The sequence below is a fragment of the Carcharodon carcharias genome, chromosome 35, assembly GCF_017639515.1.
Source record: "Carcharodon carcharias isolate sCarCar2 chromosome 35, sCarCar2.pri, whole genome shotgun sequence".
NCBI lineage: Eukaryota > Metazoa > Chordata > Chondrichthyes > Lamniformes > Lamnidae > Carcharodon > Carcharodon carcharias.
In genome coordinates, this window is record NC_054501.1 from 7,422,620 (window position 1) to 7,440,132 (window position 17,513).

General features: G+C 57.3%; 1 protein-coding gene across 3 annotated transcripts in view; it reads left to right on the forward strand.

Moving 5' to 3' along the window:
* Positions 1-9,589, forward strand: part of hcfc1b (host cell factor C1b) — a 124,102-nt gene extending 114,513 nt beyond the window's left edge. For all 3 annotated transcript variants that reach the window (XM_041179634.1, XM_041179633.1, XM_041179635.1), the window contains 2 exons: positions 7,805-7,868; positions 9,537-9,589. In XM_041179634.1, the coding sequence (XP_041035568.1) occupies positions 7,805-7,868; positions 9,537-9,582 (110 nt within the window). In that variant the 3' untranslated portion in view covers positions 9,583-9,589. The remainder of the gene's footprint in view (positions 1-7,804; positions 7,869-9,536) is intronic.
* Positions 9,590-17,513: the final 7,924 nt, after the last annotated feature.

Below are 17,513 nucleotides of genomic sequence, written 5' to 3' on the forward strand. Positions count from 1 at the left end.
TCTCTCTCGCTGGCTCGCTCTCTCTCTCTCTCGCTGGCTCGCTCTCTCTCTCTCTCGCTGGCTCTCTCTCTCTCTCGCTGGCTCTCTCTCTCGCTGGCTCTCTCTCTCGCTGGCTCTCTCTCTCGCTGGCTCTCTCTCTCGCTGGCTCTCTCTCTCGCTGGCGCTCTCTCTCTCGCTGGCGCTCTCTCTCGCTGGCGCTCTCTCTCGCTGGCGCTCTCTCTCTCGCTGGCGCTCTCTCTCTCGCTGGCGCTCTCTCTCTCGCTGGCGCTCTCTCTCTCGCTGGCGCTCTCTCTCTCGCTGGTGCTCTCTCTCTGGCTCTCTCTCTCTCTCGCTGGCTCTCTCTCTCGCTGGCTCTCTCTCTCTCTCTCTCTCTCTCTCTCTCTCGCTGGCTCTCTCTCTCTCTCTCTCGCTGGCACTCTCTCTCGCTGGCACTCTCTCTCTCGCTGGCACTCTCTCTCTCGCTGGCACTCTCTCTCTCACTGGCTCTCTCTCTCTCTCGCTGGCTCTCTCTCTCTCTCGCTGGCTCTCTCTCGCTGGCCCTCTCTCTCTCGCTGTCTCTCTCTCTCTGGCTCGCTGGCTCGCTCTCTGGCTCGCTGGCACTCTCTCTCTGGCACGCTGGCTCTCTCTCTCGCTGGCTCGCTCTTTCTCTCTCGCTGGCTGTCTCTCGCTGGCTCTCTTTCGCTGGCTCACTCTCTCTTTCTCGCTCGCTGGCTCGCTCTCTCTCCCGCTGGCTCTCTCTCTCTCTCTCTTGCTGGTTCTCACTCTCTCTCTCTCTCTCTCGCTGGCTCGCTCTCTCTCTCTCTCGCTGGCTTGCTCTCTCTCTCTCTCGCTGGCTCTCTCTCTCCCTCTCTCGCTGGCTCTCTCTCTCTCTCTCTCGCTGGCTCTCTCTCTCTCGCTGGCTCTCTCTCGCTGGCTCTCTCTCTCTCTCTCGCTGGCTCGCTCTCTCTCTCGCTGGCTCGCTCTCTCTCTCGCTGGCTCTCTCTCTCTCGCTGGCTCACTCTCTTTCTCGCTGGCTCACTCTCTTTCGCGCTGGCTCTCTCTCTCTCTCATTGGCTTCCCTCGCTGGCTCGCTGTCCCTCGCTGGCTCGCTGTCCCTCGCTGGCTCGCTGTCCCTCGCTGGCTCGCTCTCCCTCGCTGGCTCGCTCTCCCTCGCTGGCTCGCTCTCCCTCGCTGGCTCGCTCTCTCTCGCTGGCTCTCTCTCTCTCGCTGGCTCGCTCTCTCTCTCTCGCTGGCTCGCTCTCTCTCTCTCGCTGGCTCGCTCTCTCTCTCGCTGGCTCGCTCTCTCTCTCTCGCTGGCTCGATCTCTCTCTCTCGCTGGCTCGATCTCTCTCTCTCGCTGGCTCGCTCTCTCTCTCTCGCTGGCTCGCTCTCTCTCTCGCTGGCTCGCTCTCTCTCTCTCGCTGGCTCGCTCTCTCTCTCTCGCTGGCTCGCTCTCTCTCTCTCTCGCTGGCTCGCTCTCTCTCTCTCTCGCTGGCTCGCTCTCTCTCTCTCTCGCTGGCTCGCTCTCTCTCTCTCTCGCTGGCTCGCTCTCTCGCTCTCTCGCTGGCTCGCTCTCTCTCTCTCTCGCTGGCTCGCTCTCTCTCTCTCTCGCTGGCTCGCTCTCTCTCTCTCTCGCTGGCTCGCTCTCTCTCTCTCTCGCTGTCGCTCTCTCTCTCGCTGGCTCTCTCTCTCTCTCGCTGGCTCTCTCTCTCTCTCTCTCTCGCTGGCACTCTCTCTCGCTGGCACTCTCTCTCTCGCTGGCTCTCTCTCTCTCGCTGGCACTCTCTCGCTGGCTCTCTCTCTCTCGCTGGCTCTCTCTCTCTCGCTGGCTCTCTCTCTCTCGCTGGCTCTCTCTCGCTGGCTCTCTCTCTCTCTCTCGCTGGCTCTCTCTCTCTGGCTCGCTGGCTCGCTCTCTCTCGCTGGCTCTCTCTCTCTGGCTCGCTGGCTCTCTCTCTCTCTCTCTCGCTGGCTCGCTCTTTCTCTCTCGCGCTGGCTCGCTCTCTCTCTCTCTCGCTGGCTCGCTCTCTCTCTCTCTCGCTGGCTCGCTCTCTCTCTCGCTGGCTCGCTCTCTCTCTCGCTGGCTCGCTCTCTCTCTCTCTCGCTGGCTCGCTCTCTCTCTCGCTGGCTCGCTCTCTCTCTCTCTCGCTGGCGCTCTCTCTCTCGCTGGCTCTCTCTCTCTCTCGCTGGCTCTCTCTCTCTCTCTCTCTCGCTGGCTCTCTCTCTCGCTGGCTCTCTCTCGCTGGCACTCTCTCTCTCGCTGGCTCTCTCTCTCTCGCTGGCTCTCTCTCTCTCGCTGGCACTCTCTCTCTCGCTGGCTCTCTCTCTCTCGCTGGCTCTCTCTCTCTCGCTGGCTCTCTCTCTCTCGCTGGCTCTCTCTCTCTCGCTGGCTCTCTCTCTCTCGCTGGCTCGCTCTCTCTCGCTGGCTCGCTCTCTCTCGCTGGCTCTCTCTCTGGCTCGCTGGCTCGCTCTCTCTCGCTGGCTCTCGCTCTCTCTCTCTCGCTGGCTCGCTCTCTCTCTCTCGCTGGCTCGCTCTCTCTCGCTGGCTCGCTCTCTCTTGCTGGCTCGCTCTCTCTCTCTCGCTGGCTCGCTCTCTCTCTCGCTGGCGCTCTCTCTCGCTGGCACTCTCTCTCTCTCTGGCTCTCTCTCTCTCTCTCTGGCTCTCTCTCTCTCTCTCTGGCTCTCTCTCTCTCTCTCTCTCGCTGGCTCTCTCTCTCTCTCTCTCGCTGGCTCTCTCTCTCTCTCTCTCGCTGGCTCTCGCTATCTCTCTCTCGCTGGCTCGCTCTCTCTCTCGCTGGCTCGCTCTCTCTCTCGCTGGCTCGCTCTCTCTCTCGCTGGCTCGCTCTCTCTCTCGCTGGCTCGCTCTCTCTCTCGCTGGCTCGCTCTCTCTCGCTGGCTCGCTCTCTCTCTCGCTGGCTCGCTCTCTCTCTCGCTGGCTCGCTCTCTCTCTCTCGCTGGCTCGCTCTCTCTCTCTCGCTGGCTCGCTCTCTCTCTCTCGCTGGCTCTCTCTCGCTGGCTCTCTCTCTCGCTGGCTCTCTCTCTCGCTGGCTCTCTCTCTCGCTGCCTCTCTCTCTCTCGCTGGCTCGCTCTCTCTCTCTCTCGCTGGCTCTCTCTCTCTCGCTGGCTCTCTCTCTCTCGCTGGCTCGCTCTCTCTCTCTCGCTGGCTCGCTCTCTCTCTCTCGCTGGCTCGCTCTCTCTCTCTCGCTGGCTCGCTCTCTCTCTCTCGCTGGCTCGCTCTCTCTCTCTCGCTGGCTCGCTCTCTCTCTCTCGCTGGCTCGCTCTCTCTCTCTCGCTGGCTCGCTCTCTCTCTCTCGCTGGCTCGCTCTCTCTCTCTCGCTGGCTCGCTCTCTCTCTCTCGCTGGCTCGCTCTCTCTCTCTCGCTGGCTCGCTCTCTCTCTCTCGCTGGCTCGCTCTCTCTCTCTCGCTGGCTCGCTCTCTCTCTCTCGCTGGCTCGCTCTCTCTCTCTCGCTGGCTCGCTCTCTCTCTCTCTCGCTGGCTCGCTCTCTCTCTCTCTCGCTGGCTCGCTCTCTCTCTCTCTCGCTGGCTCGCTCTCTCTCTCTCTCGCTGGCTCGCTCTCTCTCTCTCTCGCTGGCTCGCTCTCTCTCTCTCTCGCTGGCTCGCTCTCTCTCGCTGGCTCGCTCTCTCTCGCTGGCTCGCTCTCTCTTGCTGGCTCGCTCTCTCTCTCGCTGGCTCGCTCTCTCGCTGGCGCTCTCTCTCTCGCTGGCGCTCTCTCTCTCTCTGGCTCTCTCTCTCTCTCGCTGGCTCTCTCTCTCTCTCTCTCGCTGGCTCTCTCTCGCTGGCTCTCGCTATCTCTCTCTCGCTGGCTCGCTCTCTCTCTCGCTGGCTCGCTCTCTCTCTCGCTGGCTCGCTCTCTCTCTCGCTGGCTCGCTCTCTCTCTCGCTGGCTCGCTCTCTCTCTCGCTGGCTCGCTCTCTCTCTCGCTGGCTCGCTCTCTCTCTCGCTGGCTCGCTCTCTCTCTCGCTGGCTCGCTCTCTCTCTCGCTGGCTCGCTCTCTCTCTCGCTGGCTCGCTCTCTCTCTCGCTGGCTCGCTCTCTCTCTCTTGCTGGCTCGCTGTCTCTCGCTGGCTCTCTCTCTCTCACTGGCTCTCTCTCGCTGGCTCTCTCTCTCGCTGCCTCTCTCTCTCTCGCTGGCTCGCTCTCTCGCTCTCTCTCTCTCTCGCTCTCCCTCTCTCGCTCTCTCTCGCTGGCTGTCTCTCTCGCTGGCTGTCTCTCTCGCTGGCTGTCTCTCTCGCTGGCTGTCTCTCTCGCTGGCTGTCTCTCTCGCTGGCTGTCTCTCTCGCTGGCTGTCTCTCTCGCTGGCTGTCTCTCTCGCTGGCTGTCTCTCTCGCTGGCTGTCTCTCTCGCTGGCTGTCTCTCTCGCTGGCTGTCTCTCTCGCTGGCTGTCTCTCTCGCTGGCTGTCTCTCTCGCTGGCTGTCTCTCTCGCTGGCTGTCTCTCTCGCTGGCTGTCTCTCTCGCTGGCTGTCTCTCTCGCTGGCTGTCTCTCTCTCGCTGGCTGTCTCTCTCTCGCTGGCTGTCTCTCTCTCTGGCTGTCTCTCGCTGGCTCTCTCTCTCTCGCTGGCTCTCTCTCTCTCGCTGGCTCTCTCTCTCTCGCTGGCTCTCTCTCTCTCGCTGGCTCTCTCTCTCTCGCTGGCTCTCTCTCTCTCGCTGGCTCTCTCTCTCTCGCTGGCTCTCTCTCTCTCGCTGGCTCTCTCTCTCTCGCTGGCTCTCTCTCGCTGGCTCTCTCTCGCTGGCTCTCTCTCTCTTGCTGGCTCGCTCTTTCTCTCTCGCTGTCTCTCTTTCGCTGGCTCGCTCTCTCTTTCTCGCTCGCTGGCTCTCTTTCTCGCTCGCTGGCTCTCTCTCTCGCTGGCTCTCTCTCTCTCGCTGGCTCTCTCTCGCTGGCGCTCTCTCTCGCTGGCGCTCTCTCTCGCTGGCTCTCTCTCTCGCTGGCTCTCTCTCTCGCTGGCTCTCTCTCTCTCTCGCTGGCTCTCTCTCTCTCTCGCTGGCTCTCTCTCTCTCTCGCTGGCTCTCTCTCTCTCTCGCTGGCTCTCTCTCTCTCTCGCTGGCTCTCTCTCTCTCTCGCTGGCTCTCTCTCTCTCTCGCTGGCTCTCTCTCTCTCTCGCTGGCTCTCTCTCTCTCTCGCTGGCTCTCTCTCTCTCTCGCTGGCTCTCTCTCTCTCTCGCTGGCTCTCTCTCTCTCTCGCTGGCTCTCTCTCTCTCTCGCTGGCTCTCTCTCTCGCTGGCTCGCTCTCTCTCTCGCTGGCTCGCTCTCTCTCTCGCTGGCTCGCTCTCTCTCTCGTTGGCTCTCTCTCTCTCTCGCTGGCTCTCTCTCGCTCTCTCTCGCTGGCTCTCGCTCTCTCTCTCTCGCTGGCTCGCTCTCTCTCTCTCGCTGGCTCGCGCTCTCTCTCTCTCTCGCTGGCTCTCTCTCTCTCTCGCTGGCTCTCTCTCTCTCTCGCTGGCTCTCTCTCTCTCTCGCTGGCTCTCTCTCTCTCTCGCTGGCTCTCTCTCTCTCTCGCTGGCTCTCTCTCTCTCTCGCTGGCTCTCTCTCTCTCTCGCTGGCTCTCTCTCTCTCTCGCTGGCTCTCTCTCTCTGGCTCGCTGGCTCTCTCTCTCTGGCTCGCTGGCTCTCTCTCTCTGGCTCGCTGGCTCTCTCTCTCTGGCTCGCTGGCTCTCTCTCTCTGGCTCGCTGGCTCGCTCTCTCTGGCTCGCTGGCTCGCTCTCTCTCGCTGGCTCGCTCTCTCTCGCTGGCTCTCTCTCTCTCTCTGGCTCGCTGGCTCTCTCTCTCTCTCGCTGGCTCGCTCTTTCTCTCTCGCTGGCTCTCTTTCGCTGGCTCGCTCTCTCTTTCTCGCTCGCTGGCTCGCTCTCTCTCCCGCTGGCTCTCTCTCTCTCTCTCTCTCTCGCTGGCTCTCGCTCTCTCTCCCTCGCTGGCTCGCTCTCCCTCTCTCGCTGGCTCGCTCTCCCTCTCGCTGGCTGTCTCTCTCTCTCGCTGGCTGTCTCTCTCTCTCTCGCTGGCTGTCTCTCTCTCTCTCGCTGGCTGTCTCTCTCTCTCTCGCTGGCTGTCTCGCTCTCTCTCGCTGGCTGTCTCGCTCTCTCTCGCTGGCTGTCTCGCTCTCTCTCGCTGGCTGTCTCGCTCTCTCTCGCTGGCTGTCTCTCTCTCTCTCGCTGGCTGTCTCTCTCTCTCTCGCTGGCTGTCTCTCTCTCTCTCGCTGGCTGTCTCTCTCTCGCTGGCTGTCTCTCTCTCTCTCGCTGTCTCTCTCTCTCTCGCTGGCTGTCTCTCTCTCTCTCGCTGGCTGTCTCTCTCTCCCTCGCTGGCTGTCTCTCTCTCCCTCGCTGGCTGTCTCTCTCTCCCTCGCTGGCTGTCTCTCTCTCTCTCGCTGGCTGTCTCTCTATCTCTCGCTGGCTGTCTCTCTCTCTCTCGCTGGCTGTCTCTCTCTCTCTCGCTGGCTGTCTCTCTCTCTCTCGCTGGCTGTCTCTCTCTCGCTGGCTGTCTCTCTCTCGCTGGCTGTCTCTCTCTCTCTCGCTGGCTGTCTCTCTCTCTCGCTGGCTGTCTCTCTCTCTCTCTCGCTGGCTCTCTCTCTCTCTCTCTCGCTGGCTGTCTCTCTCTCGCTGGCTGTCTCTCTCCCTCTCGCTGGCTGTCTCTCTCTCTCTCGCTGGCTGTCTCTCTCTCTCTCGCTGGCTGTCTCTCTCTCGCTGGCTGTCTCTCTCTCGCTGGCTGTCTCTCTCTCTCTCGCTGGCTGTCTCTCTCTCGCTGGCTGTCTCTCTCTCTCTCTCGCTGGCTGTCTCTCTCTCTCGCTGGCTGTCTCTCTCTCTCTCTCTCGCTGGCTGTCTCTCTCTCTCGCCTGCTGGCTGTCTCTCTCTCTCGCCTGCTGGCTGTCTCTCTCTCGCTGGCTGTCTCTCTCTCTCTCGCTGGCTGTCTCTCTCTCTCTCGCTGGCTGTCTCTCTCTCGCTGGCTGTCTCTCTCTCTCTCGCTGGCTGTCTCTCTCGCAGGCTCTCTCTCTCTGACTGCCCTGTGCTCTCGCGCACTCCTGATTTTCGACGCACTTGCAAGGACACCCAACCACACACACACCCACCCCCCCTTTATTCTCTGTGTGATCGGTCTGTCACTGACTTCTCTCTATACAGTCTCTTGCCAAGCTGGTTCTATGTCGATCCCAGGCACCTTTCCTGCATTTGGGGGAGGTGGGTAGAGTAGCAGTAATGTCGCTGGACTAGTCGCCCAGAGGCCTAGGCTACTGCTCTGGTCGGGGGGGACACAGGTTCAAAACCCACCCACCCCGGCAGATGGTGGAATTTAAATTCAACGAATAGAATCTGTCATTGGAAACCAGTCTCAGTGACGGTGACCGTGAAACTATCGATTGTCATTTAAAAACCCCAAATGCCCCTTTAGGGAGGGAAATCTGCCGTCCTTAGCCGGTCTGGCCTTACATGTGACTCCGGACCCCACTTGGACTCTAAAGTGGGCCGAGCGAGCCACTCAGTTCAAGGGACAACTGGGGACAGACAACAAAATGCTGGTCTTGCCAGCAACGCCCACATCACACGAAAGGGTAAGTGAAAGTCACTCCCCCTGCAGGTCAAAGCAGTTACTGCCTCTAGATTGCGAAGGAAACCAGCCTGCTCCTGTTGGCGCTCACCGAAGATGCGGAGACGATCAGTGCGATGCTCGTGATTCCTCTCCTACTCCACCCCAGCTAGCTGCCAACCCCCCCCCCCCCCCCCCCACCAAAACTGACCCCCTGGCGCCGCCACTCCAGCTCGGACGAGCTTGCCCCCAACGCTGGGGATTCGCTGACTCCTCGTGACTTTTCAACCTGTTCCCTTCTTTCAGAAACCAACAAAGACGGCACGGTGGTGAAGCCGGCGGTGAAACGAACCATAAGCTCCCCGGAAACGTAAGGGATTTGCTCGTTCGCTCCTGGCTGAGCGGGAGAGGGGCGTGGGGAGTCTGCCGGAGTTGGGGGGGTGGTTGGGGCGGGGAAGAGTGGTGGGGGAAAGACGAGAAAGACAAAGCTGGCTTTCTGTTCTGAGGTGAGCCTTATTCTGGTGGGAATTAATAAGTCCAACTCTGTTCACTTCTGCCGTGTGATAAGAGAGCACTTCACGCAGCAGACTCACCTCAGGATAATTGCCTGTCTGTCTCTCTCTCTCTCCCGCCTCAGAGTTAAGTTGTTGGTTTAATTCCTCATTCCAGAGACCTGAGCCCGGTTGTCAGTGCTGAGGGAGCGCCGCACTGTCGGAGGGTCAGTGCTGAGGGAGTGCTGCCCTGTCGGAGGGTCAGTGCTGAGGGAGCGTCGCACTGTCGGGGGGTCAGTGCTGAGGGAGTGCCGCACTGTCGGAGGGTCAGTGCTGAGGGAGCGTCGCACTGTCGGAGGGTCAGTGCTGAGGGAGCACCGCGCTGTCGGAGGGTCAGTGCTGAGGGAGCGCCGCACTGTCGGAGGGTCAGTGCTGAGGCAGCACCGAACTCTTGGAGGGTCAGTGCTGAGGGAGCGCCGCACTGTCGGATGGTCAGTGCTGAGGGAGTGCCGCACTGTCGGAGGGTCAGTGCTGAGGGAGCTCTGCCCTGTCGGAGGGTCAGTACTGAGGGAGCGCCGCACTGTCGGAGGGTCAGTGCTGAGGGAGTGCCGCACTGTCGGATGGTCAGTGCTGAGGGAGCTCTGCCCTGTCGGAGGGTCAGTGCTGAGGGAGCGCCGCACTGTCGGAGGGTCAGTGCTGAGGGAGCGCCGCACTGTCGGAGGGTCAGTGCTGAGGGAGCGCCGCGCTGTCGGAGGGTCAGTGCTGAGGGAGCGCCGCACTGTCGGAGGGTCAGTGCTGAGGCAGCACCGAACTCTTGGAGGGTCAGCGCTGAGGGAGTGCCGCACTGTCGGAGGGTCAGTGCTGAGGGTGCGCCGCACTGTCTGAGGGTCAGTGCTGAGGGAGCGCCGCACTGTCGGAGGGTCAGTGCTGAGGGAGCACCGCGCTGTTGGAGGGTCAGCGCTGAGGGAGCGCCGCCCTGTCGGAGGGTCAGCGCTGAGGGAGCGCCGCCCTGTCGGAGGGTCTGTGCTGAGGGAACGCCGCCCTGTCGGAGGGTCAGTGCTGAGGGAGCGCCGCGCTGTCGGAGGGTCAGTGCTGAGGGAGCGCCGCGCTGTCGGAGGGTCAGTGCTGAGGGAGCGCCGCACTGTCGGAGGGTCAGAGCTGAGGGAGCGCTGCACTGTCGGAGGGTCAGTGCTGAGGGTGCGCCGCACTGTCGGAGGGTCAGTGCTGAGGGAGCGCCGCACTGTCGGAGGGTCAGTGCTGAGGGTGCGCCGCACTGTCGGAGGGTCAGTGCTGAGGGAGTGCCGTGCTGTCGGAGGGTCAGTGCTGAGGGAGCGCCGCACTGTCGGAGGGTCAGTGCTGAGGGATCGCCGCACTGTCGGAGGGTCAGTGCTGAGGGAGCGCCGCGCTGTCAGAGGGTCAGTGCTGAGGGAGCGCCGCGCTGTCGGAGGGTCAGCACTGAGTCAGACGTGATGTCTTTCAGCACGTTACCTTAAACAGAGGGCCCAAGTCTGCCTCCACTCAAGCCATTCTTTTCTCTCTGTTTGCAGGAAATCGTCAAACATCCCAAAAAAGACGAAGTCGGATGGCCAGTGAATTTTTTTAAAAATTCTCTCCGACCCTGCATCCCCCTTTCCCATAAACGCAGTGGAATCAGAGGCGCTGGGATTGAGTTGAAGGAGGGGGAGCGGCAGAGTGGTGGGGGTGGGGGGGATTTAAACCCCCTCTTCCCCTTCACCAGTTTGCGACCCCCCCCCCCCCCACCCCCCTCCTCCCTTCCGCCTCTTTATTTATCGCCGACCGTGACTCTGTCCTTAACACAAAAACAGCAACTTAAAACCACGGACGAGGGAAGGAATGATCGGACGGGATCGAGAGATGCTCTTATTTTTTAAACTCAACCAGACAGAGCAGCAACGTCAACCGAGACGACCCCCTCCCCCCCCACCAGCCCCTGCAACCCTCCCACCTCCCCTTCCCTCCCCCCCAAAAACACCCCACACCCCCTCGGTCAAGAGAAGAGGACGGAGACACAGGTGCACACACACACGCCACAGGAAGCCTCATACCGCTATGTAAAGCTTGCGGAGAAGAAAATCCAGTTTTCTTTTTTTTTTATAAATATATATATATATAGATGTAAAACGGCGCGAGAGTTTAGTTTAAGAATCGTTCCCCGAGTTGCTCGCCTGCAATAAGGACTCGCTGAAGAGGAACTGGGGCACTGGATTGAGCAGGACCCCCCCTACCCCCACCCCAAGCTGGACCCCCCCTGGGGAGAGGAGCTGGTTGCTCTTTATGAAACCTCTGCAGAGTGGGCCCTGCAATTGTACATACAGCCCATCGTTTTATCTTTTATTCCCTCTCGTTTTTTCTCTCTCTCATTTTTTGCCCCCTCTCATTTTTCACCCCCTCTTCTGCTCCCTCTATCTTGCTGCCTGTCTCTCTCTCTCTCACTGCCTGTCTCTCTCTCTCTTGCTGCCTGTCTCTCTCTCTCTTGCTGCCTGTCTCCCTCTCTCTCTTGCTGCCTCTCTCTCTCTCTCTCTCTCTTGCTGCCTGTCTCTCTCTCTCTCTCTCTTGCTGCCTCTCTCTCTCTCTCGCTGCCTGTCTCTCTATCTCATTGCCTGTCTCTGTCTCTATCTCGCTGCCTCTCTCTCTCTCTCTTGCTGTCTGTCTCTCTTGCTGCCCATCTCGCTCCCCCTCTGGCTGTCTGTCTCTCTCTCTCGTCTGTCTGTCTCTCTCTCTCGTCTGTCTGTCTCTCTCTCTGTCTGTCTCTCTCTCTCGTCTGTCTGTCTCTCTCTCGTCTGTCTCTCTCTCTTGCTGCCCGTCTCTCTCCCCCTCTGGCTGTCTGTCTCTCTCTCTCTCTCTCTCTTGTCTGTCTGTCTCTCGATCTCTCACTGAAGCACACAGCTGGATTAATTCAGACGGGCAGACCCCCACCTCCCAGCAACCTGCTGCAGTTTCTCCCAACCTTTAGCCCTGATGTAATTGGACAGGAGGGGGCCTTTTGAAAGGACTCCTATCCTCCTCCCCACACCCTGCAAACACACCCCTTCAAAGCAAGTGAGAGAGTGGTGGGGGAAGGGGAGCAATACTCCAAAGCGGCAAAGATGTATTTTAAACAGCAAGTGGAATGCCACTTTCCTCTCTCCTCCTCCTCTTGCAGTCCTGTAACCGGAAGATAATGGTCTGATAATCTGTTGGTGCTCCTAGGAGCGTGTGGTTTTTTTTTTTGTAGAACTCGAATGATGTTTGTATTGTGTAGCTTTGTGTCGAAATTATTTTCTTTTTAAATATCAGAACCAATATTTGAAATAGAAGCTTTGGTGGTTCTCGTGTGACTTTCCACCTCTATCTGCAACCCCACCCCAACCCACCATGGTGGGGCGTGTGGGGGGTGGGGAGGGGACAGCATTGGCGAGACCACCTCCCCCGCACGACACCGGGGAGCTGGACCTCGTAGGTGGAGACGAGCGTGCGGGGTGAGTGGGTTGTGGGGGTGGGTGGGGGTGGTTCAGAATGCGAGGATCAGACCAACTTATCTCCCCCACCCCCCCCCAAGAAGAATATTCACCAGTTTGGTGAGATAAAAGAGTCTCCGTGCCCTCCGAGAGTCGTAAAGCCTCATCGCCCTCTGCTCTCGTGGGATCTTGCCATGTGGGAAGGGGCTTACCCGGCCTGCCATGCCCCTTGCCGGCTCTTGGTCCGAATGCCGCGTTGGGTCAGATGCTCTGTCCCCCCGCATTAGTGACGGTCAGTCTGACCACCCCACCCCCGCTCGGTTTAATCGGAATGCCCAAGTTGCTTCAGACGCCAAGAGGAAGATTTGGAAGCCTCTCCGGCCGACCCAACGCCAGCCTCGCCCAACCGCCCCCCCACCTTTGGAAGCCGGTTGGCCTTTGTCCCAGAGCAGCAGGCACTCGACCGCTGGCGGCCGCGTGACACGTGCCCTCCCCGGGCAGGACCCCGGCCGCGCAACTCCCCACACCCCCCACCTCGGTCATTCCTGTACCAAAGCGCCAATTGAAAGACCTTCGCCAGTCTCGGTTGGGGGAGGGGGGGTGCGGGGATTCCCGGTTGACTTGTGGAGCTCTGGTCCCACCCTGCCTCTCCCCCCCCCCCCCCCCCCCCCCCCCTCGCTGCCCTTACTCCGGCTGCCAAACGCAAGGCGAGAAGCAGAGCCACAACTCGATGGCGTCCCAAGACCCGCGGGGTTGGCTGGGGCTGGCTGGCTGGCACACTGGGCAGCTCGCCCTCTCTCTCTCCCAGGACCGGGCGGGCTCGGTTTGGCTCGGCTCCCAAGGCGGCAGGCACCACCTTGGCTGCTTCTGACCTCCGGAACTTTCCCCTGCCCCGTCACGGTGGCAGAGGGCTCAGCCTCTCCGACTGCTGCCCGGCACTAGTCTCGGCCAGTTCAAGTCCACTTTTGCATATGTGGCAAACTTGGTGGTGGAGGAGGAGGAGGAGGAGGAGATGGGGGTGGGGTGGTGGTGGTGGTCTGAAGCTGGGTCACAAGCCTGCCTGCTCATCTGCTCCAGCGGGCACACGTGTTCCCTAGTAGGGACCGGGAAGCAGTTTGCAGACCAGACCCGCTTGGGATTAATTCTGCTGTTGACTGACACCGCCACTGCCACCACCGCCCCCCAACACAGTGGCTCTCACTCGCCCTGCAGGGACTAATCTGGAACGCTGCACGGTGATGGGCAACTTCCACCCGTGATCCCTCGGTTTGGGTAAGTGTCGAGGGATTTGCCTACCTGACTTAAGGCCATCCAGCCAACGTGAAGAAGTGTTTGTTACACTCCTATGTATTTCATGAAGGATTATGTTTCATTCTGTGATATGACTCATCCCTTCCTCCCTCCCTCATTCCCACACCTTCCCTTCCGCAATGGATTCAGCCGTGGCGTCAGCTGCGTGTGACCTATGCTGCTCGCTCAAGGCCACCCAGTCCAATTTGCTCTGGATTAAGGCGGAGGTCAGTCAGAGGCTAATTGCCGCAAGGACGCATCCACAGGCCAGAGGATGTTTCCAGTTGGCTGGGCGAGATGATCTGGAACAGCTGAGAAACGACTCATCGGTAGCAAGGGAATGGGCCGCTCGGCCCCACGTATCCCTGCCTCCTCCCACCAATCTTCATCTCACCATGTCCCTGTACCCCCTCTTCCTTTACCCCTCATGTTTATCCAGCATCCCCCCCCGCCCCGAAAACAGACCGATGCTATTCACCTCAACCACTCCCCTGTGGTACCGCGTTCCACATTTTTACCACCCTGGGTAAAAATTCCCAGTGGATTTATTGGTAACTATCTTATATTTATGGCTACACCACACACCGTCCCCGCTCCCCACCCCACCCCCAAACAAACAAAGCTCTGGTCTTGTTTGCAAATGAAAACATCTCTATGCCTACTCTATTTATGCCCTCCAGTGTTGGTTGTTTCCCACCCGCTTCCCCCCCCCACCGTAGTATAAATTGTCATGATGGTTTGAAATTTGGCATTCTTGCATTTGTCCCGAGTGCAAGACTGAAAGCTTTGTCTCTCTTTTCTGCAGTATTCAGGTTCTGTACCACCAAGCCGCTGCTCATAAGTCACTTACGGAGAAGCGTGTAGATTGTGTGGGGGGGGGGTGTATTTTCTAGCGGAGAGACATGGGAGCCTTTCCCTGTCTGTCTCATGCGCTTGTGGTCAGGCCCAACCCAAATTAAACTGTTGTAATGTGGAGAATAGTTTTCTTCACTTAATGAAGGATTGTGTGGATCGCATTCCGTTCTATGATATGGAGCTTGCCCCCGCCCCCCCCCCCCTTCTCCACTTTTGCCCACCTTCCCTCCCACAATCTGGTAACTTTCTATGGCATATCTCATTCTGCATTGGGCACTAGGTCACCTTGTAAAGGACCATCAAACCGCACCGTACTCAACTCGTGTCACCTCGGCAGCTCACTTAAGGGCACCCAGTCCGTTTTGCTGTGGGTTTATGCTGAGGTCACTTAAAGGCTAATTGCCGCACGGACACCCGTGCCAGTTGCCACCCTGTCCCTCCCCAAGCTCCTGAGCAAATGCCGGCGGCTGTGGGCCACTGGACTGCTGCCACGAGGGAGGGCAGTGAAATAGGAGAGGCAGAACTCTCACTCACCCAGAAGCCAGGTTCTGGGTGACCCTCCCCGCAGTGAGGAAGAAAGGTTTTAGGAAGCGGATAATCCAACCAAGGAAGTTAAGGATAGTATCAAATTGAAAGAAAAAACGAAATGAGGCAAAGATTAGTGATAAGTCAGAGGGTCGGGAAAGTTTTAAAAACCAACAAAAGATGACCCAAAAAAAATGATAGAGGGAGAAAATAAACTTTGAGGTTAAATTAGCAAGTAATATAAAAATGGACAGTAGGAGCTTCTTTAAATATCTAAAAAGGGGGAGAGAAGCCAAAGTGAACATAGGCCCCTTAGAGAAAGAGACTGGGGAAATAATAATGGGGAGCCAGGAAATGGCAGAGCAGTTGAATAAATACATCATTCTTCACGGTAGAAGACACTAACAGCATTCCAAAAATACTAAATAATCAAGGGGCAAAAGGTGGGTGGGGTGGGTGGGGGGAAATAAATACAATAACTATCACTAGAGAAAAAGTACCGGGGAAACTAATGGTGCTAAAGGCCAATAAGTCCCCTGGAGCTGATGGGTTGCATCCTAGGATATTAAAGGAAGTAGCTACAGAGATAGTGGTTGCACTGGTAGTAATCTTCCAAGAATCCTTAGATTCTGAATAAGTCCCAGAGGTTTGGAAAACTGCCCAATGTGACACCCGTATTCAAAAAGGGGAGGGAGATAAAAAAATATGTTAGAGTCTATTATAAAGGACGCAATAGCAGAGCACTTAGAAATGCATAATCTAATCAAGCAGAGTCAGCATGACTTCATGAAGGGGAAATCATGCCCTGACAAATTTTTTAGAATTCTTTGAGGAGGTAACAGGCAAGATAGAAAAAGGGGAAACCAGTAGCTGTAATATATTTGGATTTCCAAAGGCGTTTGATAAGGTACCACAGGTAAGGCTACTTAATAAGAGAAGAGCCCATGGTGTTGGGGGTAGTATATTAGCATGGATAGAGAATTGGCTAACTAATAGATGACAGAGTTGGGATAAGAGGGGCATTTTCAGGATGGCAACCTGTAACTGGTGGAGTGCCACAGGGATCAGTGCTGGGGCCACAATTATTTATATATTAATGACTTGGATGAGAGAAGTGAATGTACTATCGCCAAGTTTGCAGATGACACAAAAATAGGTGGGAAGGCAAGTGGTGAGAATGACACAAGAAGTCTACAGGGGGATATGGACAGGTTAAGTGAGTGGGCAGAAACTTGGCAAATGGAATATAAGGTGGGAAAATGTGAGGTTATGCACTTTGGCAGGAAGGATAGAGGAGCTGAATATTATTTAAATGGAGAAAGACTGCAGAAAGCTGCAGCACAGAGGGATTTGGGGGTCCTCGTGCACGAATCACAAAAAGCTAACATACAAGTTCAACAGGTAACGGAGGGCAAATGGAATGTTGGCCTTTATTCCAAAGGGAATGGAGTATAAAAATAGGGAAGTCTTGCTAAGACTATACAAGGCACTAGTTATACCACACCTAGAATACTGTGAACAGTTTTGGTTTCCTTATCTAAGGAAAGATATACTGGCATTGGAGGCAGTCCAGAGAGGGTTCACTAGGTTGATCACTAGGGGAAGGAGGGATTTTCTTATGAGTAGGTTGGGCCTGTACTGATTGGAGTTTAGAAGAATGAGAAGCCACCTTATTGAAACATGTTCGATTCTTTGGGGGCGGGGCGCTTGACAGGGTAGTTGCTGAAAATGTGAAATTGTCCATTTTAGAAGGAAGAATATGAACGAAGTATATTATCTAAATGGAGAGAGATTGCAGAGGTCTGAGATGCAGAGGGGGCTGGGTGTCTTAGTGCAAGAATCACAAATAATATGCAGGTACACGACGTAGTTAGGCAAGCTAATGTTATCATTTATTGTGAGGGGAATTGAATACAAAAATAGGGAGGTTGTGCTTCAGTTGTACAGGGTGCTGGTGAGACTACACCTGGAGTATTGTGTACAGTACTGGCCTTCTTATTTAAGGAAGGACATAAATGCTTTAGAAGCAGTTGAGAGAAGGTTCATTAAACTAATAACAGGAATGGAAAAGTTGGACAGACTACGCTTGTATTGCTGGAGTTTAGAAGAGTAAGAGACGACTTAATTGAAACCTATAAGATCCCAAGGGGTCTTGACAGGCTGGATATGGAAACGCTCTTTCCTCTTGTGGGAGAATCTAGAACTGGGGTGGGGGGGGGTGGGGGGTCACTGTTTAAAAATAAGGGCTCGCCCATTTAAGATGGAGAAATGTTTTCTCTCAGAGGGTGGTGAGTCTTTGGAACTCTCTTCCTCCAAAGGCGGTGGGAGCAGAGCCTTTGAATATTTTTAAGGCCGAGCTGGATAGATTCTCGATAAACAAGAGGGAGAAAGGTTATTGGGGGTGGGTGGAAATGCGGAGTGGAGGTTACAGTCGGAGCGGCAGAGCAGGCTACAGTGCCCCTCCCCTCCTGCTCCGAACTCGTATGTCCGTCCACCCGCCTGGAAGATCCCGTATTGGCGTCATCTGTACGTGAGGCATCCTCGATCCTGAGGGACTGCCTGACAAAATTGACCCTCCACAGTACAATAAAGTGCTGCTGTGAATGTGGCAGTGGCCACTTTAAACTCCTGTCTCTCTCTGTCCCCCTTCGATCCCCTCCCCCCCCACCTCCCACTCCTTGTGCTTCGTTTCCAGACGAAGATGGTATTTTACATCACCGGCCACTTGAAACACTCGGCCCTACCCATCTGTGCTATTTTGAACAATATTTTATTTTAAGAAAGTAGCGACTCTCCTTGGAATAAACAGCAGAGGCCCTGGTGGGAACCTGTTCTCTTTATGCCTGTTCTCCCCGTCACACGTTTGCTGGCAGGAGTTGTTCAATGACTGGCTGTTGCAGCAGTGATCCTGGCTGATATCCCCTTCCACCACCCACCCACCCCCCCTCCAAGGTCTTCCCCCAGCCGCACAAGGTGGGAGCAGCACCCGGTCAATACTCCTCTGCACAGTGCTGGGGGAATGGGAGATGCTGCCAGAGGGTCAGTGCCGAGGTGTGACAGTGGGTACCACGCTGCCATTAGGTCCGTCTTTCAGATGAGACATCACACTGGGAGGCCCTGTCTACACTCCCCCCACCCCGTCGGGTGGACGTGAGAGATGCCCTGGAACCATTCCTGGCAGAGCAGGGGAGTCTGCAAATCGGCTGTGTTTGCCCTGCAACTCACACCTCGAAAAGTACACTACTGGCCGGTGAGGGCTTCGGAGGGGGCTTGGGTCTGAGAAAGGCGGGCGCTGTAGAAACGAACGGCCTGGCGTCTGCACAGTCCGCACGTTACAACTCGCAACCTGCTTCCCGGCCAGTTTCGGGAATAAAACCGAGCCCACGGGCATAGCGA